The 11,045-nt window shown below is 42.4% G+C and overlaps 1 protein-coding gene across 2 annotated transcripts; it reads left to right on the forward strand.

The window, feature by feature from the left end:
- Window positions 1–128: 128 nt before the first annotated feature.
- galnt3 (UDP-N-acetyl-alpha-D-galactosamine:polypeptide N-acetylgalactosaminyltransferase 3 (GalNAc-T3)) lies at window positions 129–10,753 on the forward strand. Of its 2 annotated transcripts, XM_049594743.1 has the most exons (12): window positions 129–403; window positions 956–1,220; window positions 1,504–2,043; window positions 2,825–2,997; window positions 3,927–4,076; window positions 4,221–4,455; window positions 4,548–4,665; window positions 4,804–5,004; window positions 8,142–8,273; window positions 8,500–8,601; window positions 8,702–8,854; window positions 8,954–10,753. In XM_049594743.1, exons 3-12 carry the CDS (start codon window positions 1,547–1,549, stop codon window positions 9,065–9,067), a joined length of 1,875 nt encoding a protein of 624 aa, XP_049450700.1. In that variant the 5' UTR covers window positions 129–403; window positions 956–1,220; window positions 1,504–1,546; the 3' UTR covers window positions 9,068–10,753. The 2 variants fall into 2 exon arrangements, with proteins under 2 accessions (XP_049450700.1, XP_049450701.1); XM_049594744.1 differs by lacking the exon at window positions 129–403 and having other exon boundaries at window positions 542–1,220.
- Window positions 10,754–11,045: the final 292 nt, after the last annotated feature.

The following is an 11,045-nucleotide window of genomic DNA, read 5'->3' on the forward strand; positions in this document are numbered from 1 at the left end:
AATATTTAATAAAATAATTTAGATATATGACTGTTGCTTTTTGACCTGTTTTTTTTCCCCCTACTAATTATTTAAGTGTTAACAAACATGTGCACCCCCTTTCCACCATCAAACAGTTGCCACATAGACAAACATTTACAATCGTGAGTGGGGAAAAAAGTAGGACACTGAACATTTTAATGGACATAATAAACTGGATGCCTGCCGTGGATAGGAAGTGCTGGGGAACACAGTCACTACAGATGGAGTCACTGTGCGAGTCAAAGGCAGAAAGAAGTCAAACTGGGCACCAGAGCAGGCTCCCTGCGGCTGGAATCCGCGTCCAAGCATCCAGCTCTTTATGAAGACCATCCGCCGTGGGGAACCTGGGAAATTCAAGGATCAGATAAACTGGACTCCGCTGGTGAGTGTCAGCTTTTACAACTTTTTTTTATCAGCAGTAATGGAAGCTCAGATCAGATGTGATTAATAATCTTGGCAGACTCGCCTCCGTGCGAGAAGACGCGTAACTTTTCCAAACGCGCGCTTGGACCATGTGCGTTTTTTAGTCTGTGTTAATAAATTTAAGCTGTGTGTGCAAGATGTGGTGTTTCTCAGAGATCCTGATTGGATGCGGTGGGCTGTGTGTGGGGTATAGCGCGTTCCTTCGTTATCTGTAACCCAGCAACTGTCCCAATGAATGACCAGTTGAACAAATCCTATTAATGGCACCATTATTGCATGTGAGGAACTCCGTGGAGATCACAGTCTGCAATATTCCTGAAGTCAAAGTGGCTGCAGACCACTCGGTCGCATTTATGAGGCGGTTCAGTCCCGAGATATGTTTGATCCAGTTGTGATTTTGTCTATAGGCTATATTTTTGCAATAGTTAAAAGAGGAAATCAGACTGCAGAGCAAACAGTGCCATCGGCAAACTTGTTAAACGGGATCGTCTCATGGTTTCTCATGCACCAGGTATGGACTGTGACACGCAGAAGTTCGCTCTGCGCAAGCGCGCCACCACGTCCCCTCCCTCTACCTGAGAGGAGCTCACCTGGATCCAGCGAGACGGAAGTTTTGTGGAGGAACAGCTCAGAAAATCTTTTTGTCTCCGCGAAAAGTTTCTTTGGAGTTCAAGCAGCACACACTGGCTCTCCAGTCGAAGCAGGATGCCATTGGGTGACATTTTAAAGAACAATTTTAAGGACTTTTCTTACCTGAGTCTGCTCAGCGACCTGTGGTAAGTGGGCTTTTTCTTCTCAGGCAATCCAGAGCAGTGTTTGCTGATTTCACAAGACGATTTTAAATATCATTTGTGATGTGTAGATTGCAGAAGACTACTTCTAGCTTTAATAGGAACTGCTACACACTTGATATGTATTATTTCAGAGACAAAAATGGGGGAAATACTTTAAGTTGGCTTCTAAGATGTTAATGGCAAGTAATGTGTCACTGCTTTGTATTTTTCTAAAACAATACAGGCTAATCATTATAAAACATTTGAATATATTTATTGATTACAGCTGAATTTCGGTCCAAAGCCAGCTTGCTCTCCATTTAAGAAGAATGACAGCTCTCCGCAGAGTGCTCCGAAGACGATTGCACCCAGTCAAACTGGTGATAGTGGCCCTTGTTTTTGTCACATTTGTGTTCTTCATACAATGGGAAGTTGGGAGCCAAAGCCAACAGGAGGACCCCTGGCTGAAGGAGATGGCAGTGAAGGGGGATGCCATGCTGGGCATGGTGATGGGAGCTGTCAATAACTTCAGGGACGTGATTCCAAAGATGCAGATCAGGGCCCCTGTACGTCAGCTGGACAAGGCGGGCAGCGCATCCTGTCTGCCGGGTCACTACACTGCTGCTGAGCTCAGGCCAGCTCTGGAGAGGCCACCTCAGAACCCTATTGCTCCTGGAGCAGCTGGTAAACCTTTTAACACAGACTCACTGAGCCCTGAGGAGCAGAAGGAGAAGGATAGGGGTGAAGAGAAACACTGCTTCAACCTGTATGCCAGTGACCGCATCTCCCTGAGCAGAGACCTGGGTGCAGACACAAGACCGCCAGAGTATGTCAGTTTGTATAATCTTTACACTTTTGATAAAGCTGTGCACAATCCCTCACCTTTATCTCATTTTACCTTATAAGTGTGCAAGAAACCTCAAGAACATCATTGAGTTAGTGAGCATAGCAGACTAAATAATGGTCATTTCCTTTTCTACATGGTTTAGATTTAGAAACAACATATAATTGCACCACCTAGTGGGAGTAAATGCAGCTTTGGTGCTGTACAAGAAGTATTCTTCCTTTCCTCATACTGTTCCATGGATTGATGTATTGGCCCAGACTGTAAGTTAAAGTCACACACTGAAAACCGCCCTAACAGATCAGTGTAACGTAGATGGGGTCTAACCCACACACATTCATCATATTTGCTTTTTGCAACTGGAGGAAAACTCAGGCAGAAACCACAGAGATAATTGTTCTGACTGGGACTTTGTTTCAGCACTCCTGCCCAGTTACTGTGGCCAGTTCTGAGAGAAGCTCAGTTGTGTTTGGCAAATTACAGCACATCCAAGTGTGTCTAGGTCCAAGTACGTGTCAGTAGATAGTCAGAACATGACACAGACAAAGTCTATCCGTGTACTGGCCATCTTATTAGGGTGAATTACAAAGGTTCTCCCATTCTGATATGGCAGGTATTTCAAAGGCTGCCACACATGCAGTGTCATGGCTGAAATGGACACCCCACTGGGGAGAGTCTGCAGATGTAATAACTAGACTATTGTGCCACTCAGGAACTGTACAAGACAGTCAGATCTTTGTGCTCTTTCTCCTTCTTGCTGCAGATGTATTGAGCAAACCTTCAAGCGGTGCCCCTCCTTGCCGACCACCAGCGTGATAATTGTGTTTCACAATGAGGCTTGGAGCACCCTGCTAAGGACGGTATACAGTGTCCTCCACACCTCCCCTGCTATTCTCCTCAAGGAGATCATCCTGGTGGACGACGCCAGCGTGGACGGTAAAATTCAATAGGGGCCCTTCAGGACCGCCCTGCTCTCTTTTGGGTTCAATTTCATGCAGCATGTTGGGTGGGCAGCTCTTTGGTGTGCCATGAAACGTGTAGAGAGGAGCTCCCTGCTCCTTCTGTGGCCCATGAACTGGGTTACAACAGGAAGCCAGGGGCTGCTCGTGAATACTTTCCTAAGAGGACTTAACAGTGGTTGTGCTAAGAAGTGAGTCAGCATTAATTCTTGTAAACAGGTCTGATGTAGGAAGGAAACAAATGCTGGAGAGGAGAAAGGGTTCAGGAAATGCACTCCATCTGAGTATCTAAGCTCAGTTATTTGTCGTGAGCAGGCCACAGATGGAGGCCTGCTGTACAGCAGCTCGCCTGACAGCCAGCCATGTTGAAAATGAAAGGAGGACAGCTTTGTACTTTTTCATTTGTTTGAGTCTTACCTTCCAAGATGGGGACTGTGAATATTATGTCTTTATCACTTAAAGGGACAGTTCACCCCAACATCAAAATACATATTTTCCCTCTTACCTGTAGTGCTATTTATTTCTCTTGATTATTTTGGGGTGAGTAGCCGAGTGTTGGAGATATTGACCACAGAGATGTCTGACTTCTCTTGAATATATTTGAGCTAGATGGCACTCAGCCTGTGGTGCTCCAAGCGCCAAAAATTACATTGGAAAACCTCAACAGCAATGTCTCTTTCAGAAATTAAGACCAGGTTCCTCCAGACGATCCACAGACCTTGTTAGCACTAGAGAGCGACAGAAGGGAGGAAAAATCTGCATCTCTGATTTTGGGGTGAACTGTTACTTTAAGCAATAAGGCGTTATGAGGCTGTTTATATAAGACTGTGCACAAGATTCAATTTTTTCTTTTTGCTACTCTCAGCATACTTTACTCTGCGTCTAATGGTCATCCCATATTTTCAGATGCGTTGAAGGACAGGCTGGATGAGTATTTAAAGCGGCTGAACATTGTTCGAGTTGTCCGCCAGCGGGAAAGGAAAGGACTCATCACTGCTCGCCTGCTGGGTGCCTCCGTCGCCACCGGTGACACTCTCACCTTTCTGGATGCCCACTGTTAGTCAACACTGCTGACATTACTCACACATTAAAACCAGTTGCATGCCAGACACACCCTGACACACCCCTGGCTCAACCACCTAATGTTTGCTCGTCTTGAAAGATGTTGTGATGTAATGTCTGATTTGCGTGTGTTAACAGGTGAATGCTTTAATGGATGGCTGGAGCCCCTGCTGGCCAGGATAGCAGAGAATAACACTGTAGTTGTGAGCCCTGATATAACTACCATTGATCTCAATACTTTTGAGTTCATGAAACCGTCCCCGTATGGCCAGAACCACAACCGGGGGAACTTTGACTGGAGCCTTTCCTTCGGCTGGGAGAGTCTCCCGGATTATGAGAAACAGAGGAGGAAGGATGAAACATACCCTATCAAGTAAGCAAAACTTGTGCAAGAATATACAGCTTTATATAAACTCTTGTTTCTTGTTAGAAATCATTAAAATGTTAAATTAAATTTCGCTGTAGGACTCCTACATTTGCTGGTGGGCTCTTCTCCATCTCAAAAGAATACTTCTACCGTGTTGGAAGCTATGATGAAGAAATGGAAATCTGGGGTGGGGAGAATATTGAAATGTCCTTTAGGGTAAGACGTTGCTGAGCTGTCATTCCGGATGTGCATGTTGATTTTTATTGTACACATCATTACAGTATCCGGCTTTACAGGCTTGTCTACCTGTATGTTATCAAACATCTCTTTGTTCCGTCACCCATAAAACTGCAGGTGTGGCAGTGTGGCGGACAGCTGGAGATCATCCCTTGCTCCATTGTAGGTCATGTTTTCCGTACCAAGAGCCCCCATACCTTTCCCAAGGGAACACAAGTGATTGCTCGTAACCAGGTTCGACTGGCGGAGGTCTGGATGGACGACTACAAGGAGATCTTTTACCGCCGTAACCAGCAGGCTGCACAGATGGCAAAAGATGTACGTAGTGCTTCTGACACTAGTGCGCCGTTAAAATCCTGCACACCTTTCCCGTGATCTTTTCAAATGCAGCAAATGCTCTGCAGCATTATCTTAAACTTCTGCTTCTTATGGTCATAAGTGTTTTTTAAGACCACTCATTACACACCCCCTTAAGACACGTTTGAGCAAATCTGACTCCTGTCTGTGAATTACAACCTGCATTAAGCCTGATCATGATGTAACATCCTCTGCGGGGAAAAGCATAGAATTACACATGCTAGCATTCACTCTTGTTATACTCAATGCATAAATTATGTTGAATTGAAACACATTCTTTGAAACGGAGGGAGATAGATTAGCTATTAGGGCCTGAAAGCTGTTAACCGACAGAGAAAAAGGGGGCCTGAAGGAAGTCATCTCTGGTAAATGACACCGGCTCTCAGCGTTTCCCAACATGTGGTCTCGTAGGTGCCATAAACAGTTCCCTCAGGGCTGTACCTCACAGAGCGGGCCAGCCCTCTCCCGCTGGCTTCAAACAGACACGCCGGCCTCAACAGCTTCAAGGAATCCACTGTAGTAGCTATCAGTGCGCACTAGTGTGAGCAGCATCCTCGTCATTATAGTAAGTGCTCTCATTATTCAAGAGCGTGAGGTGCCTGCAAATCCTTTTAAATGTGCTGCTACGCTTCCATTTAAAAGGAGCAGTGATCTTATACTTGTCTGTTGTTAATTTGTACAACAAAGGAGTTGTTTGAGCACTGGAACACAGTCATTGACTTTAGAAAAGTCAAGTGATGATGACAGAGTAAAATTTAAAAAAAAAGAAATCCAACATTGAATATTATTATTTTCTTTTATTAGTTTTTTGTGATGGTATCACGTGTCTTATTTTTTAATCTGGTGATATTTCAAAGTATTCTCTATGGATATCAATGTCAGTCGGTCCAACACAGACTATTGGATAGATTGCAGTGAAATCTGGTACAGGTAGCCATGGTGCCCAGAGGGTGAGTCCTAATGACTTTGGTGATCTGTTGACACTTTATTTTCACAGTATGACAGTATGACAGTATACCAGGGTATTTAGAAATCTCAAAGTTTTGATATTCAATGCTGGCAAAAACACAGACGCTCCTGTTGTATTAAACTGATATGGAGATGCTGTATTGAGGCGATGTAGTGCATAGACTGCACCACCAGAGGTCAGTCTCTACTGATGGAACAGGCAGCTGAACTGAGAAAGATGGCGACTGCGGATGGTGTGGATAACAGGACTAGTAAAAAGCTGTCTAGCAACAGCAGACACAGCAGGAGAAAACAGTTGTAGAACCAACATATTTTCGTCAGGTGTTTATACAAACCCCATCATATATCATATGCCCTGGTAAAATGTTAGGACAGCGTGAAGTTATTTTAAAAAAAATTATTCTGTACAAGCCCTATCTCAACACTTATCTGATGAATTGCAACAAAATTTATTACATACATGCACATCACCCTCGGGATGAATTCTAATAACCCTTAACTTTGCTTTAGCACTGCCATCCAATCATAGTTACTAATACTGCATATGTTGGTTTATGATCAAATACCTGCAAAACAAATGTCATTCCCATCAGCCTCAGCTGCACAGTACTTTGAGTTTAGTGCTAATTAGCAGATGTTAGCATGGTAGAGAGCTCAACTAGATGATAAACATGGTAAACTTTAAACCTCCTATCAGCATGCTGATATTGGCATTTAGTGCAGCTGGGATACTCAGCTTGCTTTGCCTGGGGGACACTTTTGCAAAACGACCGGTGGCCAGGGGCCAGTTAATAAACAAACATTAATAATGTTTATCAGATAAACATGAATAAACATTAAAAGGCTTTTAATTCATCTTTCTTTGAAATTCTTTATTTTTAAATTAATTGATTTGTTAACTTATTAACTACAAAATGGCACAACGACTGACACTAGGTCTTTATCAAAGATAAATCAGATACTTTACCGCATTTAATAGCTGCGACAGCATTTTGATAAGTGCTTTGGTTACTCTATCTCTATTTTGATACTTTTACTCTGACACCTTATTTTTAAGGTGTCAGTACGTTAATTAAAAGTACAAAAAAACGAATCTAGTGTGAATAAGTTTACTTCCATTGTGAATTAGAAGATGTTTGGCGGGCCACCTGGGACCCTATTGTGAGCCAGATTTGGCCCGAGGGCCATGAACTGACTATCATTGTATAGCCCCTTTCCCACTGCACAAAAAACCCACTTACACTTGCTAACGTCTGGCGTTTGTATGTTATGGGAAACGTTACAATCGGCATTCACACCTGGGTCAAATGACCCTGCAGTAGACATGGGTATTAATGCGCTTATTTTAGCCCCTTAACTGGCGAGATGCCAATGACGCACCACTGCTAAATACCTTCCATCTCTGTCTAAGCAGACATCAACAGAGTTTGAAAAAGAGACAGAGTAAGTACTCCATGCTGCTTTCTGCTGTTTACTAATCTGTTTCTGGCCTGTCTGTGACATCTAACATGACACACCATTTAAAATCAAAAAGGCATGCTCGTCTGCAGCAGAACCGTGTTCACAGCTCTAGTCTGTAGGCGATGGGAACAGAGTGTACAGCCTATTATTAGCGGGTTTTCCTGTGTTTAAACAACCTGTGCACATGCACTAATTGAGGAGGAAAAGGGGTAAAATACAGCTTTACAGGGCCAGTAGCTTAGCTGTGGGCTCTTGTTGGTTTAATAGCAACTCACATGACATTATAGTTCTGAAGGCTTTGTTTTTGTGTGTTTGTGTTGTCTTACTTTGAGCTCTATAATTTTTAGTTTCAGTATGGATTGCAACCTTTAGAGAAATATTTGAGAAAACACTGACCTTCTCAACATGTAAACAGCACCTCCAGACTTATCTGGGAAGCAGCTTCACAGCATTTGCTAAGTGATCTTATTCTATACCTGACACTTTTTCAGAGATCTCATAATAGTGGTAAAGAGTAAAAAGACTACATCTGAAGTCTAGACGGAGCATCCTTGCTTTGTAGTTCAGCCTTGCAAGCTGAGCCCTGTTAGTATCCAGCATGCCTGCGGTGTGTTAATGATCAATGTAAAGAAACTGCTTTGCTCTCCTGCCTGCCGTTGTTTTAACAGAGGGCCTTTGGAGACACCTCAAAACGCGTGGACCTCCGTGCGCGGCTTCAGTGCAAGAGCTTCTCGTGGTATTTGAAGAACGTTTATCCAGAAGCCTTCATCCCTGATCTCAACCCACTCCACTTTGGCTCAGTAAGATCACACACCCCACCACCAGCTCTCCCCTTTCCAAACCTCAGAGCTCTGTCTAGCCACTGTGGGTTTCCACTTGGGATCTTCAGAGGGTACTGAGCAGTTCCAATTTGACACCACTGAAAGCACTCCAGAGACTAAAGTTGTTTGAACAGCTTGCACTGGATGTTAGTTTTTCATTTTGTTTCCTCTCACTGCTCTCGCCTTCCCTCCTCTTTCTGTGTAGGTGAAAAATGTCGGCAAAGACTCATGTCTGGATGTTGGAGAGAACAATGAGGGTGGGAAACAGCTGATCATGTACCCATGTCATGGACTAGGAGGAAACCAGGTCAGTCTGAGAATGTACCTTTTATCTCTGAGGAAGAAAAATCTGATTCTCTTTAATTACAGAGGTTGATTGCATTTTTTTACCGTTTCCTTTGCTGTAGTATTTTGAGTACTCCACACATCACGAGATTAGACACAACATTCAGAAGGAGCTGTGTTTGCACGGGGCTGAGGGGACTGTGAAGCTGGAGGACTGCCAGTATAAAGGCGGGAACACGTTTGTGGGAGCAGAGCAAAAATGGGAACTGAAAGATGTGAGTTTGGTTCTTTTGGATTTTCTGTGCACTGATTTTGCGATTTCATATACTTGGGTTATCTTTATAGGAAAGTAATTTTGTCTTCTTTTTGTATAGAGCCAGTTTTTCTACATGCCAGAATTGAAGTTGTGTCTGAGTGCCCGTCATGAGCATCCCTCTCTGACCCTCTGCAACCCCTTGGACAGATACCAGCTCTGGTCCTTCGTCTGAGAGTACAAACTACCACTTTACAAAATAGCCACTATGTATGCAACGGCATACTAGGACATGAGTATACCACACTGCGTGCAGTTAACATGCAGTGTTTTTTAGATTACTGACATTGAGTTTTAATTTATTTTTATACATAGAAGAACTGAATTGCTGCTGCTGCTGCTGCTGCCGGGAAGTTTGGACTTTGGTAGAAACCAGTGTGCCACTGCTGGAGAGAAGCATTGAAACAATGCTCCCAATCAGACTGTGAACTGAGATTCTTGGAACAGTGACGATGCACTGTGCCGACAAGTGCCTCTTCTGTGCTTGTATTCACTACTCCAAGTCATTACAACCAACACATGCAGTGTTAGATTTATAAAGCGAAAACACTGAGCATTTTCCAGTCAGACACATGGATCAAAAAATAAATGACAGTAGGGGATTAATATTATAAATAAGGGGTTCAAGCTGGACACACAGAAATCCCAAATGTTGCACCAAAGAGAAGTGAAAACCTGAAACACACAAACACGATGTGCATTGTCCCCCTTTTTAAAAGAACTTTTTTCTACTGATGCAAAACCGTCCAGTGCCTTAGATGTAATTTTATACTGGGTGGGTGGAGTGGTGGAGGGATGGGTGGTGGTGTGGTGGGGTTGTTACAGTTTTCTGTGGATGCAGATAATAGCTTCTGATCAAAAGGCTCCTCAGATCAGGATTAGAATCAATACACTTTAATTCAGTTGTTTCCTGAGATACTTTTTTTTTTAAGATAAAAAAAAATGTTGCAAAAACAAATATTTATCTGTTCAGTTTATTAGGTCCACCTAGTTAACGCAAATGCAGTTCAATGCGACAACCCTGCAATAAATCCTCGCTTCACTAAGGCTGTATATGTTACATCATACTGAAGTGTTTATGTAAGGTCAAACCCATTTCTATCAGTGAGGCTAGTGTAAATAATAGAAGCACCTCTCAGTACAGTGCATTACAACAAAATGATAATAAAGTTGAATTAAAGCCTCTAAAGTTTCAACTTTCAGTTTCAAACACAAACTGAACATTATAACCTTCATGTCGGCAGGATTTACTGCAGAGCTGCTGTATTAGACTGCATTAGTTTTAGCTAGGTGTACCTAATAAACTGACTACTGAGTGCAGAGGTATCAAGAATGAAGAATGATTATTTGAATGCCATTGTAAAAGAGTGAGCTGGCCCTAAACATGAATTATATACAGTTAGTTTGCCCCTCAAGTGTTCATTTCAAGTGCTCCCAACAAAAGTTCTATTTATTTTATTATTTATGATTGAAATGCATTTTTATCTGGACTATAGTCAATGCTTTATTCCCAAAATACAGGTCAAATGCCATGACTGATTTTTAAGATTAATCATACTTTTGTAAATTTCAGCAATGTTTACCTTTTTTTAATTTCAAATTCAATGCTTTGGTGTTCATCAAAAGGACATTTTTAATGTGAAATGAATGCAGCAAAGGGATTCTGTTCACCCTCTACATTGAAACTGGAGCCCACTCATGAATGTCTGGTGCAGGCACTAGTGTTAAGATGGAATATTGTAAATAATTTTGAGTTTGAGACCAGGGTGAGGAACAGAGTCTCAGATGGAAACTGCCTAGTGTTGTCTTGGTATTAGGAGGTCTTATTTTTAGGTCAATAAATTCAGTTGGTTAGTACTGAGAGCCGCTTTGTCTCATTTCTCCCTGCAGAGGGCGCCTCACGCTAAGAAATTACTGAACTGTACAATGTTGGCTAGCAATTTTAGCAATTTTAATTAAATTATTTCAAAACCATGTTCAAAATGAAACAACTGAAAATGAACTTTGCTCTATCTACAGTTGAAAAAACCAAAAACACATTGGAAAAAAAACAAACTGTACCATTTTGTGCAAAACGTTTGCATTTCACAGAATAAGAAATAGAATTAAATAAATCAGGCACATGAAAGCTTTACAACTCACAACCAGCATGA

This window comes from Epinephelus fuscoguttatus, linkage group LG13 (genome assembly GCF_011397635.1).
Source record: "Epinephelus fuscoguttatus linkage group LG13, E.fuscoguttatus.final_Chr_v1".
NCBI lineage: Eukaryota > Metazoa > Chordata > Actinopteri > Perciformes > Serranidae > Epinephelus > Epinephelus fuscoguttatus.

Bases quoted from the DNA above. Each gene is read 5' to 3' on its own strand.
- galnt3 (XM_049594743.1), top strand. From the start codon at position 1,547: ATGACAGCTCTCCGCAGAGTGCTCCGAAGACGATTGCACCCAGTCAAA. The intron at 8,602-8,701 runs GTCAGTCTGAGA...CCTTTGCTGTAG, and splicing joins ATGGACTAGGAGGAAACCAG to TATTTTGAGTACTCCACACA. The intron at 8,855-8,953 runs GTGAGTTTGGTT...CTTTTTGTATAG, and splicing joins AAAAATGGGAACTGAAAGAT to AGCCAGTTTTTCTACATGCC.